The 24,129-nt window shown below is 34.3% G+C and overlaps 1 protein-coding gene across 2 annotated transcripts in view; it reads left to right on the forward strand.

Annotated features, from left to right (window-relative positions):
• The first annotated feature begins 215 nt into the window (after positions 1–215).
• The window catches only part of LOC136039242 (enolase-like), a 42,051-nt gene continuing 18,137 nt past the window's right edge, over positions 216–24,129 (forward strand). Inside the window, exons 1-4 of one of the 2 annotated variants that reach the window (XM_065722795.1) lie at positions 216–358; positions 7,977–8,229; positions 17,210–17,364; positions 22,134–22,258. In XM_065722795.1, coding sequence (XP_065578867.1) covers positions 7,990–8,229; positions 17,210–17,364; positions 22,134–22,258 — 520 coding nt within the window. In that variant the 5' untranslated portion in view covers positions 216–358; positions 7,977–7,989. The remainder of the gene's footprint in view (positions 359–7,976; positions 8,230–17,209; positions 17,365–22,133; positions 22,259–24,129) is intronic. The other variant, XM_065722796.1, reaches the window with a different exon arrangement.

Here is a 24,129-nt window from a genome sequence, read left to right on the forward strand (position 1 = left end):
CCTCTTGGTTCTGTATTACCGAGCTGACGTGACAACCACTGCACCACCTCTTCATGCGTTCCTTACTGCACCACCTCTTCATGCGTTCCTTACTGCACCACCTCTTCATGCGTTCCTTACTACCTAAAAAATACATTCCAAATGCAAGTTCTAGCCCATCGTTAAACTTTATCACTAAAATTTTATTTACAGATGTCAATTAAGTAGCTCATTTAGAAAAGTCCTCTTTGCCCTTCAAAAGTCAGCTGACTAAAAATTTCAACCTAACTGGTGAATGTCCTGATTGATTTAAACAGTTTTCTGCTTCTTATCTTACTACTCCAATCTTGTTTTAGGAACATTCCATACAAATAATTAGGTGAGCTTAGTTTGACAAATTTTGGATTTTATTAGACATAGGTTATTATTTTAAGTCTGGTAGCCTACACTTGAAACATGCCACATAAATAAGCTACTTAGTTGATATTAAGTCAGAAATAAAATAGTTTCCTCTGCTGGAATTGTGTCTCCGGTCTTTCCCTAGTGGTGTCATTAGAGGGGGGGATTGCAAGGACTTAAGTGGCAAAACTTTAGTTTAAAGATCTCTTGCTATCTTGGTAAGTAAGCTGAATAAGTTGAATAAAACTTTAAGGAAAATGCAACCTGGGGAGCTATTACCAGACTACTAGCCTAGGCTATGTCTACCTCTTTCTTATTTCAATCACTCTGAAGATTATACATGACAGGTCAATACCTATCTGAATTCTGAAAAAAATATTTGGTAAAATTCTAGTTGAGTGACTTCTTGCTATCTCAGAAAGGGGTTAGTTTAGGAAAATGAAACTTTCAGGGATGGGTCTACAGGCTAGAGTATATCCTGGGAAGGTATTTTAAAGTACCCACCTCTACTCCTTCTCCCTCTAGAGAGCCCTGAAATTTGCCTACATGACAGGTCAATACCTATTGAAATTTTGACAAAACAACATTTTACCTTAATTTTCAGTTACCAGTTGCTTTTTCTCTGCCTTTAGTTCTGAAAATGCAATTCCTTTTATTTGAATAGTTATTTGAAATTCTGAGCCATATCAATGTTTTTTTTTTCAAATTTAAGAAATGTATTTGCATATCTTTAAAATCTTATAAATTGGGATTGGGATTGAGCAAAGTTGTGAAGCTGAAAACAATTTAGTTGACCTTCATTCAAGCAGAAGATATATTTTGCATAGCCTACCTTCCTGGGACATACTTTAGCTTGTAGACCCAATCCTGAAAGTTTGATTTTCCTAACCTAACCCCTTTCTGAGATGGCAAGAAGTCAATCAACTAGAATTTTACCAAATATTTACCTTAATTTGATCCTGTCAATCTTTATTTTTCTTTGACTATAGTTTTTGAAGATGTAACCCCTGTTATTACAGTAGGCTACAATTTTAAACCATTTCAAAGATTTTTGTCCTAAATATTTCTTTTAAGAAATGAATTTACAGACCTTTAAAGCCTTATAAATTTGGATCAAGCAAAGGAATGAGGCTCAAACCACTTTTTTATGCCTCATTTGGTATAGATGTATGAACAGTCCATCACATAAGGAGACATGTTGAGAAAACAATTCTTACTTCATAATATGTGTTACAATTCTAGTTAATATATTTTGCAGCAGGAGAACCTTTATCTTTACTTCTTTCCTTGTTTTTCTAAGAAATTCATGAATTTCTTAAAACCTATGATCTTGGTTTGATCTGATCTAACAGAGTATATACCCCCACTCCCCTAATCTGCCAACCTAATATATACCCAGATTTACAATCCAGATCTAAGTATAACCTTCATTTATATCACAAAGAAACTTTACCCTCACCCCTAAGTATGTCTAAATCAGAGTATGTACTTGTACATCATGGGGGTGAGGTAAAGTTTATTTGTGATACAAGTGAAGGTTATATTTAGGTTCAGAATGTAATTCTAGATATGTATTTGCACACTAAGGGGGTGGGGAATATGCTCTGTCAATGTATTGGTTCTAAGAAATCCACAAAATTTCTTGGAAAAACAAGGAAAGAAGTGAAGGTAAAGGTTCTTCCACTGCAAAACATATTAACTAGGATTATTGTGCATATTATGATGCAAGAATTGTTTTCATAATATGTTTCTTTATGCACTAGACTGCTCATGCATCTGTATCCCTTATTTGAAGATGGTATCTATTTTACAAGGCAGCTCAGGACTACACCCTGTCAAAACCCTTTGTTTATTGTATTTTTGGAAGAGGAGGCTGAACCTATGCAAACAATGAAATTTTGATTTTCTATGAAAGATTTTATAAAGGATACTAGCTTTCAAGGTAATCCAAGATAGCTAAAACTTGCAAGTTTAGCTAAAATGATCTGGTGGTTTACATTGCCATATGCCACTTCAAAGTCTTGGAATGCAGCAACTATGACATTATTTTTTAGATTGAGATTCATTTATTGTATTTGCTAACAGGATAAAAGCATCTGTTGAGGAATGGTGTTTTCTGAAACCAATTTGAGTGTGAAGTTTCATATTATTCTTCTCAACAAACCAAAGTAGTTGATGGTAAATCACTTTATCCTTTACTTTTCCCAGCACAAGAGTAATCATTATTGGCCTGTGAGGCTTAGGGTCATATTTGGGTTTATTTGTCTTTAATATTGGTTGGAGGGATGAACATTTCCAAACACTGGGGAATTTAGATGTAGCCCATGGATGATTATAACAATTTAGGAGTTCCTGTTTATAAGAAGGGGCGAGATTCTTTATCCATGTAGGGGGTATGTTAGTGTAGCTTCTACTAGCCTTATTGCTAATTTGTTGTATTGCATTATTCAGTTCATGCATTGTGAATGGGCAGGTTATATATTCTGAGCCTGGGCAAGGCTGGTATATAGGATTTATGAAGATTGGGGTGGTGTTGCTGTTATTATTTGATGTTAGCTTATTTCAGAAAAGAGTTGCAAATAAGTTTGCCTTTTCATTATCATTATCATAATGGGCCTCTGTTTGTAATTTATTTAAATATGTAGCAGGAAATGTTTTTTTTTTTATCATTAAGCTTGTCCAATTTGCTTTAGTGTTAATATATTTGGGTGTGTATGGCAGAATTTTAGTGGGTACATTTAATGAAGAGACTATGGCAAACTGGTTCATGCAAAGGTTATCAATTTTCTTTATACAATTTGTATTCAAAATATTTATTGACACAATTTGTAGGTCAGTTGTGGAAAATTTGCCACTTTTGGGGTTAAAATATGTATTTAAATTTGGAGAGGTAGTAACTGCTAATTGAGTATTATTTTATATTAAACTTTCAATAAACTCACCAGCTTTATTTGCTGGCTTATCCCTCACAAAAGGCTTTGGGCATTAAAATCTCTACAAATAACTATTTTTTTTTAGCTTATTAAAATTACTTATATAACTGAAGAAATCCATGGCATCTGTAGTTTTGCCATTAGGGTTATAAAAGCTTATTGTATAAATTATGGTGTTATTCAGCCAAACATTAATTCCAAATGTATCAACATCATTTAAAAAATCTGGAAAGTTAATGCCACAAAATTTGATATTATTGTTTAGTATTAATGCTACACCACTTCCTTTTCTCTCTGATGACCTATCATTTCTCAGGGTAGTATATCCTGGAGAATTTTTTTTTTTTGTCAAATGGGTTTCCTGAAGGCAAGCAATATCAATGAAATTATTATTCATAGAAGATATTAATTCATTTAACTTATTATCTGAAAGTGATCTTACATTCCACAGAAGTATTGAGAGTTGCTGCTTTAGTTTTCATATGACTGTGTGTCAATGTTTAGCTTTGCTAGGGGTAAAGCAATATCCTTTTTTGCTTGAATAAGCATGTGAGTGGGTAGGTAGATGTTTGCTAATTCATTTATGATTTTTGCTTTCTGTGGGTGTTGTAGGTTCATGGACTGAACTGCATTAGAGTTTAGAATGAAGAGGCATATATTAGGTGTTAGCTTGTTTGGTTGTTCATCTGGCTTGTCATTAAGGGCTGAATTCCTGGTACTGTTTCTGATCCATTTCTGCTTGGAAGGGGTGGTCAGGCAAACCTCTTTCCATTGGATGTGGAGGTTAGTTGGCTCAGCTTTGGCTATTTTCTCTGATAGGAATTTGAGCTGGGTTGTTTTGAGAAAGGAGTCTTTTCAGTGATGCTTGTTGTTTGGGTTGAGTGTTCTATGAGTGAAAGTGTTGGTTTTTTTCATAGAGGGTTTAGTTTGGTGTGATTGGGCTGCATTTGCTTCCAGAGCTGCAAATGGGTAAGGTATAGCTTTCTCTGTTGCTATTTGGAGTGTTAGTGCTTGCTTTTTACATGCAGGGCATAGTGTTTTGCTTGAAGAATCATTGGAGCCTTTGCAGTTTATAGATGTAGGCTGATCATTTTTACAGTTTGCTATTCCTTTGGAATGGGAACTTTTACATTCACTGCTGGTTTGTAAGATTTCACTGCATTTGTTTGTTGTGTGTCCTAGTTTTAGACATTTTTTGGCACTGGACTGGTTTTGGCTTGTAGGGCTTGTGTTGTTTCATTTGTCCAAAGAGGAATATTTGGCATGGGATATTTTTTTTTTCTAAATATGAATACAAAAAACCTGCTTGACTTTCGGCCATTAGCATCAGGTTTGCCCAGTTCTGTGATGTCTGCAACTGGGATTTGGTTTTGTCTGAAAGCCCCTCCTTTAGCTCCTAGATGAGCATTTCTGGAGGGATGCTGTACACAACTATTTTAGCTGGTCCATAGAGCAGACTTTATTGGGATGATAAGATAGGTTTTTGAGTTGAGTAGTATCTCCACTGATTTAGAATCTTGGAGAGCTATTAGCAAAGGTCCATCATAGTTAATGTTTAAAGAAAACATCAATTTTAACAATTTGGAAATTGCAACCCTTATTAGAGTCATCTTCATTGTACTAAAGGGGGTATCAGGAGACATTTTTAAGTATATTCCAAGGTTTTGCAAAGGAGGAATTTTAGCTAAGGGAGGGGAATTATTTTTGATTGGAGAGTTTTTCTTTTCTTTTTTTGGAGCTCCTAGAAAGTACCTCTTGAAAGTCACTTTCATCATGGGCAGTGACAAATGCCCCCACCTCTACCACTGTGTTATCCATTGAATTTGACCCATCATGTTGGTTTTGAGATAGTGAGCTTGACCAGCCAAGATTGGGCATATGTCAAACGTTTTTGGTAGTATTTGGGGTAGGGTCCAGGGGAACTTTTTATGTTTTTTTTATGCATTGCCTATTGGAATAAGCTGTAATACTAGCAAAAGGAAATTATAATACCAGACCGAATGCACAAATGTGAAGGATGGGCTTCACCATCCACAAAAAACACCACAGTGTGGTCCAGAAGGAGGTTTGGTGCACAATTTGTTGGGTTGACTGCTGATAAATTGAAGTAAATATTCACAAGATTTTTTTTTAATTATTTCTTAAAGTGTCAGTGTTGTTGGGTTCTTCTTCCTCCTCTGTTTTATTCTTCTTCTTCTTCCTGTTTGATTATTTAGGGATGCTAATGCATAATATATCTATGCAATTCCATGGTCTGCAGAAGCTGAGATTGAACCCTAGGTCCTATATTTATTGCTAAGCAGAGATCACTCCCATTGTGCTACCAATTGCATTGCTTTATTCTAACTAGTCAATGCACTTATTTTCTATATAGCTTAATAGCCTAATAGTTAGCCATTTTAAAATTACCTATGTATAATGCCTTGATTTTAGCCAATCATTTGAGGAATTTAAGCTTATTGTGTACATTTTTTGAGATCTTGATAGCCAAACAGCTAGCTAATTTGTTAATGTCTGTATGTGGACCACATTGATTTTTACCCATTAGTTGAGAAAAGCATATGCAACTGACAATGATTAATTTTTTAAGATAAATTCAGCTTTGATTAAACATGTAAATTAATTGTGCATGTCGAAAATTCTTCAAATATAGCTAGATTCAATAAAACTAGAACAACAAGTTGGCTACTAAGGAATTAGGATTCTTGGGATCCACCTCTTCCATATTCAAGAATGCTTATTTTGATATTACCTAGATGACAGGCTTTTCATAAGCTTAGAAAGTAATTGATTTGTGTAGTAAACTTAAAAAAATCGTTTTGCTTAGATTCCAGCTTAGTTTCTTGGAACTGCTTTGCTAAAGTGTACAATCCAAGAAAGGAAAACTAAGTAAGCCAGATTTTAAAAAAATGAGTGGCAAAGTTAAATCAGGTTTTCATTTACCTTACTTGACAATTCTCCAAGTCTAATTTCACTAATTTCGACTAATTTCACCCTAAATAGGGCCAGAGAAGGCATTTTTGTGTTAATCTAAGATATCCTTCTGTTCTAAAATGAAGCACCCAAATTGCCCTTTAGATCCTTCATCCATCACAAAAGAATCCATTGTTGAAACTTGATAACAAAACAAATAAACAGTCTAAACCAAAACTGACCAGCTATGATAAAAAAGGACAACTTGGAGCAAACAAATGAACCTAAGGCCATTGAAAAAGACAATGCCACTATTTGTCTTGTATAAAACAAGGTGCTTTGGCATGGATAAAAATCAAGAAATAGAAGCTCCCATAAATCTAGAAATCATTTTGTATTTCAGTGAAGGAGGGACTCACTGGATGAAAAAAAACACAAAAAACAACTAAACAAATATGTTCTTCCTGAAAGATTCTTTTTGGTCTTCCTTTGAAATATTTTTTTTTTCAAAGAAATTAAGAGCCATCAAATTTGGTCATTTCTGCCTTAAGGCAGAAATGACCTTAAAAGATAAAAAGACCTTAAAGATAAAAAAAGATAAAAGACCTTAAAAGATAAAAAGACCTTAAAGATAAAAAAAGATAAAAGACCTTAAAAGATAAAAAGACCTTAAAGATAAAAAAAGATAAAAGACCTTAAAAGATAAAAAAACCTTAAAAATAAAAAAAGATAAAAGACCTTAAAAGATAAAAAGACCTTAAAGACAAAAAAAAAGATAAAAGACCTTAAAAGATAAAAAGACCTTAAAGATAAAAAAAGATAAAAGACCTTAAAAGATAAAAAGACCTTAAAGATAAAAAAAGATAAAAGACCTTAAAAGATAAAAAGACCTTAAAAATAAAAAAAGATAAAAGACCTTAAAAGATAAAAAGACCTTAAAGATAAAAAAAGATAAAAGACCTTAAAAGATAAAAAGACCTTAAAGATAAAAAAAGATAAAAGACCTTAAAAGATAAAAAGACCTTAAAGATAAAAAAAGATAAAAGACCTTAAAGATAAAAAAAGATAAAAGACCTTAAAAGATAAAAAGACCTTAAAAATAAAAAAAGATAAAAGACCTTAAAAGATAAAAAGACCTTAAAGATAAAAAAAGATAAAAGACCTTAAAAGATAAAACATCTTTTTGTGTGAAAGCCTCTTGGTGCTTGTGTCTTGAATCTCCCTTATAGTTGGTTTTGCAAACCCATGTCATTTTTGGAAGTCATTGCTAATAAAAATTTTTACCCATGCCAGGGTATACCTATCCCTTACCATGCCAGGGTGCCTTACCTTACCAGGTTACCCATGCCAGGGTGCTATGCCCTTCTGTAAATGCCACTGTACCTATAGTAACTATCTAGAGTAAAGGATAAGATGCTTTATAATAGGAGGATTTCAGTTGCAAACATCTAGATCTTTTATGTATTTTAAATATTTTCCAAAAATTTCACTTGGAGAATGATAGTCATTTTGAGTTGAGGGAATCCTTTATTTTTTTTTCAAGAGTTTTGGTTGGCTTGCTTAAAAAAAACTCATTTCATGCCTAGAAGCCTGACTAAGTGTCTTAGCATGTGTTTCTTTCATACTTGTTGGAGGGATCCTTGAATACTTGCTTATGGAAAATTCCCCAGTATAAAGGTATACTCTCAGTCTCAAATTCAGGAATAAATCCCAAGCTCACCTGTAGTAACCTTTATTATTCTTTTTTTTCAGGAATATTGCAAAAATGGCCATCCAGAAAATTCATGCTCGAATGATTTTTGACTCTAGGGGTAATCCCACTATTGAAGTTGATCTTGTCACAGAACAAGGCTTGTTTAGAGCTGCAGTTCCATCTGGTGCATCCACTGGCATCTATGAAGCCCTTGAGCTTCGAGATGGTGTAAAAGCTGAATACCATGGAAAGGGTGTTTTTAAAGCTATCAGAAACGTTAATGAAATCATTGCACCTGCTCTAATTGCAAAGGTAAGTATTTGTTTAACATTAGTGTCTTTCAATATCTAATGCATTCATAAAGAGGGGTAAACCTCCTGAATATTTCTTGTTGGTGAGACTGCTCTAAAACCTCATTTCTACCCATTCAAATAAATTAATAGGTTTTCCATATATTATGTTCAAAATTTCTTAGATCTAGAGAGAATGAGTAGCTGTTACCCACCATGGCCTGTTGCATTATCTGTTCTTGTGGAAATGCACTTTTTTGTGTTGTGACACTTCCCCATTTAGTGTCCCCTGATTCTCCCCCAGGGGTTGAAATCTTGAGTCTCTGTGCTCAATAGAAATGACTAGAAATTATTTCCTGTTAGAGATAGAAATTAGAAAATTCTATGAATGTATTGACTACCAAAAATTCAATAATTCTGTGGATGCATTAACTGCCGAAAATTCTACGAATGATTGACTGCCCTCCCTTCTTTAGCCTCATTTAAGACAAGTTTATGATCAGAGTCATCAAAGGCTTTTTTTAGATCAACAAGTATTTTTTCTATAGTAGACTTTTATCTGAAGTGTTTCTTATAATATTATCAAACATTCCAAAAAGGTGGTTTAATGTGTTGTAGCCTGAACTCTAAGTGACCAGATTTGGATCTATATTATGTTTTATATCATTGTCAGGGAAATCAAATTAAGAACCTTTTAAGCTCTTAACAAACGCCAGAGACTTTGGTGTAATTATAAGATTAGTAGTTTCTTTTAGTCAATTTGCTGTGAGGACTAGAGAAATGAATGAGTGCTGAGAATTATATGGAAAACTAATATACTGTAGATAAAAGATAATGGTTATTTACGTTCTTAATATTCCTGGGTATTCTTTGACTAATCTGACTGGTATTCCAAATAGATACTTGGCTTTTCTAGGGTCAAGATTTTCAGTTTCTTTAAAACATTAATTTTCTTTATTGCTGTTTTTTTTTTGGAGTAAAAATAAAGGGATCTGAGTTTACAAACAGATATAGAACATAGATAACTTCGAAGACCACACTGCCTTTCCATGACGAAAGTATAACATTTCAAAATAGGGACAAAATCTTTTAATAAACAGTGAACAGATATGAAATTTTTAATTGGATATTTCGAACGTATATATAGTGTTCATCATCAGCAGTAAAACTAAAAGACATCAATAAAAACAAACATAATTTATACCCAATAAACTAATTACATAAAAAAATAAAACAATAAAAAATAAGAGAAATAAACTATTTTAGATTTTCGTTTATTTCATTTTTCATATATTTTCATTTTCCATTTTTCATATATTTCATTTTCATTTATAAACTATGTCCTCTACTTTGATTTAATAAAATAGAATTTCAAAATTTATAAAATGATTGAATGCTTTCTGAAGAATGAGTAATCTTTAATTGCCATTCATATAGTATAAATAGAAAGTGTAGAAGTATAGAGTAATAAAGCAAGAAGTATAAAGCAAGTATAGAAGTATAAGCAAGAAGTATAAAGCAAGCGAGAAGTAAAGAGAAATAAACTATGTGTTCTCCATAATAATCTTTGCACGCTGCTCTCACATTATTTGGATGTGACCTTTTATGCTGTACTTCTTCATCTTCTGTCAAGTGTTAAATGTACTAAAACTCTATTTCTTACGTTCTTCTTCTTCGTCTTTACTAACGATTCTATTTCAGTTTTTCTTTCCATTAGCGGAAAATCTAAATCTGCTGAATGTGTCATGCTATTTGACTAAATTCTTTATTTTAGAGGTATTCCAAAGCTCGTTATAGAATTTGACGGTGATTTAGCTCTATACGAGCTCAAAATTGACTTTGCAAGGATTTTTGGAAAAAGGCAAGGGGCTGTTTCCCCCTCCCTCACCATCAAAAATAATACAAATGGGTGACTAGGTAAATTACTATTGCTCATATTTGAACTTGACAACGCTGTCCACAATATATGGCGGTTAGAATACAAACTTGGTCCTCTGTTGAAGAATCTCCACGTATTGGATAGGGATCTAACATTACATAGCAGGACGTTAGGAAATGAGTTTGATTATATGGTTTTAGTGAAAGCTGTATATTGTTTGTTGCTTTGTATTTGAGGTGCAAAACTGTACTTTCATTTCTGGAAGGATTTTGTCATATTCAGATTACTTCTGGGAAACCTAAGGTAGGGGTATTGGTGGAGTGAGTATAGAACTGAAGAGAAAAATGAGATTGCTCTCCAATACCTCCCTATGAAAAAGTTTGCTTCAGTTCTATTAGTTTATTTTTGTTACATCAATTTTTAGGTTTTCTCGCCATTTGTATTTTTCCTTAAGTAGATATGTCAGAAATGGAAGCACGTTTTTATCCGTTATTGCATTGCCTGTTGTTGCTATGTCAAATTTTGAGCTCTAAAGTCTGGCTGAATCTTTTGTATGAAATTGTAAGCAAGTAAAATGAGCAAAAAGTTTTGGAGTCACAATATTTTTTGCAAGTAAACTTTCTGTTTCTCTGTGCAAGACAAATAAAAAAGAGGACCATGCCTTGGCAAAGGTTTTGCTCTAAGAACCGGATGACATACTATAATCTCATAGCTTTTTGGCTGCTTGCTGTAACTCTTTTTCCTGATTTGGGTTTGCCAAAGCGTAGTTGTGGTCACATTAAGGATGGTTGATATTCTATTTTGTGTTGGGAACTGTCTGGTGTAAATGTTTGCAAATTTTTTCAATTGTGAATCGTTTAAAATGCACCTGGACATTTAAGAATGTCCCACGAAGGTTTAGTGTCAAATATCTTTTAATTTTACTTTTGTCATCACTGTTGTTTGTCAACTTAACCAGTTTAAAAGTAGCTTTTATGCCCAAAAATTGTTATCAAATTAAATTTGTAGTTTTTGCTTCTTTTTCTTATGATTTAACATAGCAGCACTGACGAGAATATGATACTGCCCTAAAAACTTCACAATTTGCAAACAGAGATAATTCCTCAGGATTGGCGGAAGGGTTTCATCATCCCCTTATGGAAGAGAAAAGGCTCGACAAGCGACTGCTCCAACTACCGGGGAATAACCCTACTGTCAGTTCCTGGCAAACTGTTTTCAATGGTCCTGCTGGATCGATGTCGGAGCATCATTCGAAAAATCTGGCGACCGGAGCAAGCTGGTTTTATGTCGGATCGTTCAACCATCGAGCAGATTTTCACGATTCGTCAAATAGTAGAGAAGACCACAGAGTTCCGACAGAAAGCATTTATTGCCTTCGTTGACTTCCGTGCTGCATTTGACTCAGTCGATCGAAAAGCTCTTTGGCGGATCCTAGAGTTGACTGGCCTACCCGATAAATATTGCAGACTTCTCAAGGCGCTGCACCATGGGACGGAGAGCTGTGTACAAGTAAATAGTCGGTGCAGCCCGTTCTTTCAAATCACGACAGGGGTGCGCCAAGGATGTGCAGTGGCCCCAGAGCTCTTCAATGTCATCATAGATTACGTTATGACAAAAACTACTTCACGTCTCAGCTTTGGGCTCAAATTCGGAGATCATATCATCACAGATGTCGATTTTGCCGATGACTTGGCCATTCTGGTGGACTCCATGGAGCAGCTGCTGGAAGCGCTCCGAATTCTGCGAGAAGAGGCTGCCAAAGTAGGACTGCATATAAACTGGAACAAAACTAAAATTATGGCCATAGACCCGTCTTCTCCTGCTGTTAACTCTCCAGTTAGCCTGGACAGCACCACTAACATCGAGGTTGTTAAAGACTTCACCTACCTGGGCTCCGTAATTTCTTCAAATGGCTCACTTCTCCCCGAGCTGCAGGCAAGATTATCTAAAGCGTCTTCTGTCATGGGTAGACTGAATCGTCACCTCTGGCGAAAACCAAATATCAGTCGCACAACGAAACTGCGGATCTTCAACGCTCTAGTCGGTTCTGTGATGCTTTACGGAGCTGAGACATGGTAAGCATCAGCTACAACCCTCAAGGAAATAGACGTATTTCATGCAAAGAGCCTGAGGAGGATTGAGGGCCTACGATGGTCTGACTTCGTCAGCAATGAAAAGCTTCTGCAGCTCACAAGGCAGTCTTGGTTTTCGACTCAAGCAGCCGAGCGAACCTTACGATGGTTCGGGCATCTGCTTCGAATGCCACCACATCTACCCGCAAAGATGATCTATGACTTCGACCCTATCAAAGTTGGTTGGAAGCGACCTCGAGGCCGACCGAAGAAACGTTGGTCCGACTGCCTGTCCGAGTTCGTGGCGATGGCAAACATCAGACAGGGCGAAGAGCAAATACTCGCCATGGACCGAAGTGGGTAGAGGAGGCAGATGTCACTCTCTACGCCGAGCAGTGCCCGGCAGGAGACTTAAGTCAAGTAAGTAAGTAAGTCAAGTTTTAAGAGCGTGCACGTATGAGCGATAAGATGGCTCTTACTCAGAAAAAATAGCTTGTTCTTGGCAGATAATTTAAGTTTATGAGAAATGGACACTCAGTGAATAAAATTGTGTTAATCAAGTAATCAATTGTTAAGTTTAAGTATCAAGTAGTTAAGTAGTTAAGCTTTTATGATGACAAAGCAAAGGCAGCAGAGAGCTCTGAACCAATTTTTGGTTCAAAGGCAAAGGGAGTGGATGGTGTAACTGAAGATAGAAATAAAGAGAGTTTCAGTGTCTGTAGTCATTTCAGCACGGTGACGAATAGTAAGATGTGCGGGATGGGTTGATAGCATTAACAGGATTATGTAGCCCCAAGGCTGATACAGTCATTGAAAATATAACTCTTTTTTAAATATGATATTGGAAGTTGTATTGGTAAAATTGGAAAACTGGATGAACATACGCGGTAGGAATGGCTTCAGAATCTGTGGACTCCGTCGTCTAACTATAGTTCCTCCTTATCAGGTCACAAGAAGCAGGGTAGAGACAAAAAGAGCTCTTTTTAATCATCGTTGCATGGAAGAATTTCTTTAGCTACTACTTTCAAATAAGGTTTATTTTATAAACATTTATGTTTTGTTTAACGCGCAAGGGATTAGAGGATCTAATGGGTTGCAAAAGTTAGTAAAAGGAAAACCCTCGTGGCTCTTGCTGAGCTAGCAGAAAAAGACGGCGACTTAGTGTCGCCTGAAACTAAAACTATTGTGCCTGGGTGGTTTGGTGTCTCACGAAAATCACAATCACTATCACCGCAATTCAGTTGATTCGGGCAAACATTCCCTTCTAAAATGTAGCAACTCTGGAACCAACATTTTAAACCGTGTAAACGAATATTGTAATCAACAAGTGCTAGAAAACAGAAAGGTTGAAGCCTCTTGTTTTCTTTGGTTGACAGAACATTGAGATGCGGAGAATAATTGAAAGAAAACGACCCATTGACAGACTTGAGGGAACTTCCGAGAACTTTCAAGGTACCATATAAATAACGGTGACATTATTTTAAAACAACATTTGGAAAGCTCTGGTGCAAATGCTACTTATTTGCAAATGCTTGTTGCAAATGCTACCAACATTTGGAAAGCTCTGTTGCAAATGCTACCAACATTTGGAAAGCTCTGTTGCAAATGCTTGTTGCAAATGCTACCAACATTTGGAAAGCTCTGTTGCAAATGCTTGTTGCAAATGCTACAAATGCTACCAACATTTGAAAACAACATTTGGAAAGCTCTGGTGCAAATGCTTGTTGCAAATGCTACCAACATTTGGAAAGCTCTATTGCAAATGCTTGTTGCAAATGCTACAAATGCTACCAACATTTGAAAACAACATTTGGAAAGCTCTGGTGCAAATGCTTGTTGCAAATGCTACAAATGCTACCAACATTTGAAAACAACATTTGGAAAGCTCTGGTGCAAATGCTACTTATTTAAGTGAAGCAACCAAGAAAGGATTCGTTAAATGCTATGCTATACAGATTATAAAAGAAATTCTCCTACGAGTTCATTCTGTCAAGTTAGTGTAGTTGTTGATATAACTACGGTTGTATCACACAGGTCACAAAAAATTCTGGTACGTTTCCATTCTGCCAAGATCTACAGTGTGGTTGTTGATAAAACTATAGATGTGGCACGTAGTTCATATCTAATTATTGCCCTTTGTTACGATTGCAATTATACCAGGCGTGATTATTTCGTTGGATTTTTAGACCAACACAACACATGTTACTGTGAGAGAACTGGAAACTTCAAACCAATCATTAAAGGGGAAACAACTGGAAATGTTGTGTTGGATTTTCTCCAATCTCTCGTGCTTTACTTGCCAAATTGTATGTACATAGGCACTGATACACGTACTGTCATGGTTTCAGAACGATATGGGGCTGTCAAGAAAGGAAGCAAATAATTCTCTGTTTTACCCTGCTCTAAATATTTCCACGTGAAAGATTTTTCTCCCCAGAGTGTTAGAAAATCCTTTATCTTAATAAAAGAAATAGTTCCGTTCATTGGTGCTTTTGCAAAGCGGAATTATATATTAAAAGTTAGGCTGTAACTCTATAGCGTTAGTATATATTAAAAAGGCTATATTATATATTAATATATAAATTACTATATATTATATATTAATATATTACTATATTAATATTATAAATTAGTATATATTGATATAGTACATATTAGGAAGACTCTAACTCTATAGCGTAAGTGTAGCACAAAATTGTGTTATACGGACTTGACTGGTTACAGGGCCAACCTATTGTTCGCACATGTAGGCTCTTAATTCGCGGGAAGAAAGCACTACTTTTAAGTAATGACGAAAACCACACTACTTTTCCATAATCAAACAGTTCGTGGTAACGAACTGTAGTAAGGAGCGACCCGGCTCAATAGTAACCAAAATTCTAAAAAATGGAATTTTGATACCAATACCTACATCAAAAGAATTGCATTTTAATGCTGATTTTGAATATATAAGTTTCATCAAATTTAGTCTTACCCATCAAAAGTTACGAGCCTGAGAAAATTTGCGTTATTTTAGAAAATAGGCGGAAACGCCCCCTAGAAGTCATAGAATCTTGACGAAAATCACACCATCAGATTCAGCGTATCAGAGAACCCTACTGTAGAAGTTTCAAGCTCCTATCAACAAAAATGTGGAATTTTGTATTTTTCGCCAGAAGGCAGATCACGGATGCGTGTTTATTTTTTTATTTATTTTTTTTTCCCAGGGGTGATCGTATCGACCCAGTGGTCCTAGAATGTGGCAAGAGGGCTCATTCTAACGGAAATGAAAAGTTCTAGTGCCCTTTTTAAGTGACCAAAAAAATTGGAGGGCACCTAGGCCCCCTCCCACGCTAATTATTTTCCCAAAGTCATTGGATCAAAATTCTGAGATAGCCATTTTATTCAGCGTAGTCGAAGAGCCTTATAACTATGTCTTTGGGGACGACTTACTCCCCCACAGTCCCCGTGGGAGGGGCAACAAGTTACAAACTTTGACCAGTGCTTACATATAGCAATGGTTATTGGGAAGTGTACAGGCGTTTTCAGGAGGATTTTTTTGGTTGGGGGAGGGGTTGAGAAGAGGGGGATATGCTGGGGGAACTTTCCATCGATAATTTGTCATGGGGGAAGAAAATCTCCATGAAGGGAGCGCAGGATTTACTAGCATTATTTAAAAAAAAAAAACAATGAAAAAATAAATATGAAAAAGTTCTTTCAGTTGGAAGTAAGGAGCAGCATTAAAACTTAAAACGAACAGAAATTATTACCCATTTGAGGGGCTCACCTCCTCCTAATACCTCGCTCTTTACGCTAAAGTATTTTTAGCAATTTCAACTATTTATTCTACTAATAATTCTACGGCTTTTGTGATTCTGGGGTCATTCTTAATGAATTGGGACAAAATTTAAGCGTTAGTGTAAAGAGGGAGGATCTGACAAGGGGGCTAGCCCCCTCATATATGTAATAAAAATATGAGAATACAAAAGTTCTTTACGTAAGCTAATTTATAAGTTACTTAAATCTCTTACTAATAAAAATATTCGTAAAAAATTAAAAATTCTAGTTGCCTTTTTAATTAACCAAAAAATCGGAGGGCAACTAGGCTTCCTCCCCCGCTCTTTTTTTCTCAAAATCATTTGATCAAAATTATGAGAAAGCCATTTAGCCAAAAAAAAAAATGCAAATTTTGTTTAATTATTCCTCTGCGGAGAGCCAAAATCAAAACATGCATTGATTCAAAAACGTTCAGAAATTAAATAAAAAAAAAACAGTTTTTTTAACTGAAAGTAAGGAGCGACATTAAAACTTAAAACGACCAGAAATTACTTCGTATATGAAAGAGGCTGCTTCCTCATCAACGCCCCGCTCTTTACGCTAAAGTTTTTTACTGTTTTAAAAAGAAGAATTGAGAGAAAGAGTCAAACTTAAGCGCAAAGAGCGGGGCGTTGATGAGGAAGCAGCCTCTTTCATATACGTAGTAATTTCTGGTCGTTTTAAGTTTTAATGTCGCTCCTTACTTTCAGTTAAAAAAACTGTTTTTTTTTATTTAATACAAATACAGAAGAGAGAATAATGAGGACTTTTTTTTTCCCAAGACAGTGAATGAAGTTTCGTTATTTTTCATTATTCTCTCTTCTTTATTTGTAGCACTACTTCTGTATACGTGCTCTACGTGCCCTGTAGGTTAATGATGCAAGGTTGTTCTAGTCGTGTTAGAGATTGCTAAAAATCAATCCCTCTCCGCCCCGGTTAAAAAGGAGTATACTATTGCAAATGCTAAGTAACATCTTGGACCACACAGCCTTCCCATTTATTGATGAAATGAAAAATAGAAAATACAAAAAATAAGAGGCCATACTTTTAATTCCGACAGTGAAGAAAAAAATAACAAAAGTCATTTCTTCTTTTTATTTAGTTAGGACTATTTATCTTTGAGAGCTCACATTTTTACGCCTTTTTTACAGTACAAGATTTTTTTTTTCGCTATATTTTTAGTTCCGGTTAGAGACATTGTTTCCTCAATCTACTACTTCATAAGAATTCTTTTAAAATAGAAATGTGTTTTTAAGGGATTGGATGTAACTCAGCAAGAGCAGATTGACCAGTTTATGTTGGATTTGGATGGTACACCAAACAAGGAGAAACTGGGAGCCAACGCCATTTTAGGAGTCTCACTTGCCGCTTGCAAAGCTGGTGCTAAGCAAAAAGGCGTTCCGCTTTACAGGTATTTGCATAATTTAAATAAAAGTAATTAGTAACTAAATTTTATCTCTAATTGAAAAAAATTAATAATTAAAACTATATTATTTGCATATTTGTTTAGCTTCATATCGGTAGGAGTTTTTTTTCAATGGGACATTTATACTTCCTATGTGTCTACCATAAATTGCAGAATAAATTTCATCAATAATGAAATAGTTTCATTCGGGGGGGGGGGGGGGGGGGGAATAAAAAAATCAATAATTTGAATAAGAAGTGCCTAAATCTTTAAGAAAATTTAGGATTTCCGAGGGGAAGGGGTGCATCCCCGTGGGGGGGGGTGGTCAATAAGTGATCATTGAGAATTAAGAGGTAAGAACCTGAAAAACGAGACTTCGGTGCTTTTCAGGCAACATCGACTCGTTATACATAAACCTGTTGACTTTGAAGCAGCCTTTGCTATGAATTTTGTTTTTCTAAGCTTTCCCCCTTTTTTCATATTGACACACTCATGTTGGCTTTAAGTTGTCGTAACGAATAAGCATATTTGTTCGTATACATTTTTTTCCAGCTGCTTATTAACACAGGAATAAAAAACAAAATACAGAAAAGACCAATTTTAAATACTTTTTGTTGCATGATGCCTCATGTTTCGGTAATAACTGAATTATATAAAAGAAAAGTCACATATCATTATGTACAGCTTATAATACAACACATATTGCTCAACGCTACAATATGCATAGCTGCCCAAAGGTAAATAATAAAATAGTTTATGCTTAATTCAAAGGTGACATATAAAATTTTTACTAATCGTTCTATTTAAGATTATAACAAAATTTGATACAAATAAGACTCGTTTTAAGATGTTTAGCCAAAACATTAAGCTTCAAAAATTGATACATTGATGTTTAGCCAAAACATTAAGCTTCAAAAATTGATACAAAATTTGATACATTAATATGTTTAGCCAAAACATTAAGCTTCAAAAATTCCTATTTGTATTCTCAACGTGCCTTGAAGAAAATTTTCTTCATTTATATTGCTCAATAGACCTGTTAACATAATGTAAAAGTATTAAGCAATTTCTTGACGTGAGCAGAAAATTAAAAATGTAATAAGAGACTATTGCAAAAATCCTAAGGGTGGTTGCTGTTTTCAATTGTAGGTGGTAATACCGGCTATACTCTAGGTTTCATCTAATTAAACACTATTGACCCGAATTTCTATTAAGCTGCAAAAGGTTCTTGAGTATCAGGTGTCATACAAATGAAGTATTTTGTATTAGTTTCTTGATTCTGTTTTCTTTACTCTTTCTTACTTTCTATTACTTATTTTTGCTGAATATCTGTTCACCTTAAGCTCATGTATTTTAATCTCAATAAATCTCATAAATCTCAATTTTTTTTTGGAAGGACTTTCAAAAGGTCCTTCATTAAAGGGCTTTCATTAAACATTTCCAAATATTGAAAAAAAATTCATTTTGTGTATTTTTAGTCTTCCAGAGTGTAAGGGTATTCCTCCTCCTTTCGAAAGTACTACTACTACTACTACTGCTAGTTTTTAGTAGTAGTAGTAGTAGTAGTAGTACTTTCAAAAGGAGGAGGAATACCCTTACATCTTGGAAGACTAAAAATATGCAGAATGAATTTTTCCAATATTCGGAAAAATTTAATGATTTTATTTTCCAGCAAAAAATTCCCCCTTCCCCTGGAAAAATTTTCAGGTCACTCCCCATGCTTGTAAAAAATACTCAGGACGTCCTCAATATACTCTTTTATTCCCAAACTGAAGACAATTCTTGATTGATCATGGTACTCAGTAAGGGGAGTGTAAGTAGACTCTTGGATGACCCTTACTTTCCTTGGATGACCTAAAATGCACAAACCATTTTTTTTTTCTTGAAACTATCTCACTTGTTATAGGCAAATGGGAACTTCTAGTTAATACTTTGGTTTTAATACCAAAGTATTAAAGATAGTGATGACTTTGTTTATTCCCCTTTTTCCATGATTTATGCGTGTGTTTTTCTGTACTTCTCTGTGTATCGATTTGATTAGTGTAGAATCAAGACTTAAGCTGCCGCAGATCGGCATGCTATTGTGCAATTTTGGTGCATATTCCTTGAAAATGTTGTATGGTTTTTAATACCAAAGTTTAACCGTTTATAGTCATTTGATTTGAGACATCAGAGGTCGTTATTTTTTTTTGGGTATTGCTAGTTTTGTTCAATAAATTGTTACAAGCATTATCGTTTTGCTTTGGATTTAGATACATTGTATGAATGCATGTAACCGTCGGATTAACTATCGAAAATTCAAACGATTCCCTGCTGAAAAGCGTTGAGTAATTTACGTTTATTTACTACATTGCATGGAAATACCCTAGCAATAGTGATTCTTCCTTGCGAGAGAAACGACTTCAACTCGCCCCATGATGGTTACGACACGCTCACCTGCACACCTGAAAATAGGGTTCCTACTCTAGAAGAAGAAGTGTTTAGGAGATATGGACAAAACATTTTGAGAATGTACTAAACCGAGGTAAAGTTGCAAAAATATAGAAAAGTAGTAAGCAATTTTTCTGCAGTTGTAAAGTGAAGGAAGGTTTATTTTGTGAGAAGGAGTTAGAGACGGTACTAGTAGGATTGAAAATTATAAGTTGTCGGGTGCTGTTAGCGATGTAGGGGAATTTTTTAAACACGGTGCCTTACTGAAGATTGTGAATACGATTCTTGAAAAGCGGGAAGTAGCTAATGTTTTTAGGGAAAATTGAATCAAACCCCTTTATAAGAAGTGATGTGAGTGAGTGTGGTCATTACAGAGGCATTTATTTAATTTCAACAGGAAGCACATTACGAAGCGTGCCTCTTGGTATCTTTTAGATTAGGAGATGGTGAAGTTGAAGTTTGATTCATTTTTGATTCAGCTGATAGAAAAGCTTTTGTGAAGGTCATATCCTTATATGGTATACCAGATAAGTTGTGATCAGGGCTATGTACGAGAATGATGTTGCTATGGTTAAGGTAGGAAGTGAGGTTAGTAGTTGGTTCAGTCCGTAATAAGGAGTTTAGCTGGGTTTTATCCCATTTTCTGTCCGCTTGGATAATCTGGATGGAGTTTGTCTGAAGAACGGCAAAGGCTTTAGGAGAACAAAATATCAAATAGGAAAGTAAAACTCTCCTACCCTTAGATTATGCAGATGATTTGAGTGTCCTAGAAAAAAATGATAGCGTAATGAATGCAATTTTTGATGTTTTAAGAGTTCATGGTGCAAGAATAGTTTTGGAATTTACGTAAAATTTTGTTTATGTATACCACAACACTGAAGTTGTCTGCAAATATACTTTGATCAGCTCATTGAGGACTATTAATACGTATTGAATATATATATATATATATATATATATATATATTCAATATATATATATATATATATATATATATATATATCAATATATATATATATATATATATATATATATATATATATATATATATATATATATATATATATATATATATATATATATATATATATATATATATATATATATATATATATATATATATATATATATACATATATATATATATAGGAATTTAAGTACAATTTTTTTGTGTATACCACAACACTGAAGTTGTCAGCCCGAAATTTTATATGTATTGGGTGAACTTTTAAACTTTTGGATGAACAAATTGATGTCATATACTTTGATCAGCTCATTGAGGACTATTGATGCGTATTGAGAAAAAAAATCTATCGGTCTTGGTTCAAAAGTTTATTTTCTGGCTTCAAATCAACTTTCTTATGCTGCACCACTACTTCGAAAGGAGCAATGGGAAAGCACCTATTTTTTTGTCGGTGGGGCCAGGTAGCTGTCGCATATCTTAAGCACTTATTGATTTAGTCTGACTTCGATTTTCAAATGGCATCTGCCTGCTTATCTACCAGCACGGGGCTTTCCGTCGAAAGCAGAAACATGCCTCAATGGAACAAAAGTTTGGCTGCATAACTTCCGATTGACTTCTGGACAAAGACTAAAGGCTCAACCTCAACTTACAAAGTCTAGACTCTTGACTCAATTACTAAGGAAAACTATCTTTTAGGCCCCAGGCAACAATTTACGTATTTTTCTAACATGTAATGTCATATTCATTAATTTGACCTGAGTTCAACACTTTCTGTAAAGACCGTGGAGGTTAGACCCTTACCCCTTTCTAGCGAAAATATGAAATCCTTGGACTTAAAAATAGAACAAAAACAGGATAAAACCATAGTGTTGCTCTCGCAATACACAAATTTTTTTGAGCCAAAATTGTTCATGTGCAATGGTTTTTGCCTAACCACGGTTAGATTTTTAATGTGTTAGAATACTTCTTAATCTGAAATCTCGTAAGATAAGCTCTGTTTTGGTTCTAGTGTTAACAGTTGTTGTTCTTGTAAAATACGAAACACAAAATGTACTTTATACTTCTTTAACAAAACGTATAGAAACGTCAGTTCTCTTATAATGCAGAAATACTATCTTTGTTCAGTTATTTAAGGCCTAAAAGACAAAATATAATCGACTAAAGGCATCAGTTCCTGTAATATTTGAATGTCGTCTTAAGGGAAATTTATTTCCTAGAAACGGTCCTAAAGTTTCAGGTCTTTATTGATTGTCATTTCTTTTCTACTCGTTACCCTTCTTTCATAAACTTTCTTCCTTTCTCTCTCTTTTTCATTATTCTCTCTATTTTACTATCTTTTTTCATGTGTTTTTTTACAGCACCTATGACTTTTTTTTTACAGGCACATAGCCGACCTAGCTGGCACACCAGAAATCATTTTGCCAACTCCTGCATTCAATGTCATCAATGGTGGCTCTCACGCTGGCAATAAACTGGCCATGCAAGAGTTTATGATCCTCCCAACAGGTCGGACCTTCTCTTCCTAAATCTTAAGTGTAACAGAAATTTTTGAGGCCTAGATATATTAAGTGTTGAAGAAAAGTATGATTTTACATGCAAATAAGATCAATGTACTGAACAAGGCCTTAATACAGGGGGAGGGTTTTTTAGGGTTTACCGCCCCTCGAAGTTTTGGTCTGACTCAAACATAACAAAAAACACTTAAACAAAATTTTTGATGCATTTTAAGAGTTTATTACCCCCCCCCCCCGAACAAAATTCCAGAATTTTGTGTGTGTGGGGGGGGGGGGATATACGCCCTTGTTACTGAAATTTATATTTTTTCCACAAGAGGGAATGGTTTAGTTGCAAAATATTTCAAAAATTGTTCCTTGGAAATCTTGAATTTAGGAAAGATTTGCTATTTAGCTGCTGCTAGCTGCTAAATGAACACAAATTGGTTACTATAAATATTTTGTCTTTGAGGGGGGGATTTTTCTTCCTTAATCTTAAGTGTAACAGAAATTTTTCAAGTCTAGATACAGTAAGTGTGGAAGAAAAAGTGTGATTTTACATGCAAATAAGACAAATATATTCAACAAGGCCGAATACAGAGGGGAGGGGGTGTTTCAGGGTTTACCCCCTCCCCCTTCTTAAAATTGGTTCGACTCAAACGTATCAAAGAAGCATAAAAACAAATATTTGATGCATTTTTAAAAGTTTTTTTTACTTCCCCCCTCCCCCCACCTCTGAACAAAAAACCAAGGATTTTTTTTTGTGTGTGGGGATATACCCTCTTGGTATTCAAATTAATATTTTTTCCACAGGAGGGAATGGCTTAGTTGCAAAATATTTCAAAATTTGTGCCTTGGAAATCGTGAATTTAGGAAAGATGCACTATTTAAATGTTGCTAGCTGGTAAATGAACTCAAATTGATTACCACAAAAATTCGTCTTTGAAGGGGGGGAGGTAAATATTTTATTTTCATGGACATGTTTTACAGTATGACTACCGGCTATTCAACCTCCCGCTAAGCTCACTTGGATATAATTCACTCCTTTTTTAAAATACTTCATTCTTAAAGAAATGTGAAATCGATTTGTATCGTGAAGTAAAATAAATCTCATAGATCTTTACCGCCTTGTTTTGTCTTTACTACTTTACTTTTTTTGTCTTTACTTTGTCTTTACTTTTGTGTTTTGTCTTTAAGGAAGAGTTGTATTCTAGTAGTCTGGGCTTAGGGGATTACAGTTCTCTGTAATTCTTGATAAAAGTGACTTATTTTAGATTTTAGCTGCACTATAATTGTCAATGAAATTTTTTAGTATATATTACAATATTTTTTTATTTAGATTATGTAGTATATTTTAAGAAGGACTAAGACTGTCAGTATTGTTCAGTGACTCTGCCCAAATAATTGTACTAGCTAGAATCGTAACTTAAATTTTATGTTTTAGAAGAATCAAAATACCATATATAATACGATATTTAGATAGAATAAAATTAAATTCACTAATAGAATAAAAAAAAAGAATAAAAAGATATAATAATAGATTTGTTTAAATAAATTAATGGATATTTAATTGAAATAGATGAATGAATAGAATTAATAAAAATAAATAAAATTAATTAGGTTGTTTGAAATATATAGAATAATAGAGTAAAAATATATATATAATAAAAGGGAATCCGTATTATCATGTATTTACAATCCCTAAGATTGGGTCAGAAGTAACTCCTCCTTAGAAAAATAAATAATCTTTTGTTATTCCATCCCCTATCTCAAGATTTGGAGCTTTCACCCTGGTATATTAGAAAAAATACTAGAGTATAATAAATTATAGAATATAATATAAAAATATAGAATTAAAGAAAATAAAGAATATATCTAAAATTA

Source organism: Artemia franciscana, chromosome 19, assembly GCF_032884065.1.
Source record: "Artemia franciscana chromosome 19, ASM3288406v1, whole genome shotgun sequence".
NCBI lineage: Eukaryota > Metazoa > Arthropoda > Branchiopoda > Anostraca > Artemiidae > Artemia > Artemia franciscana.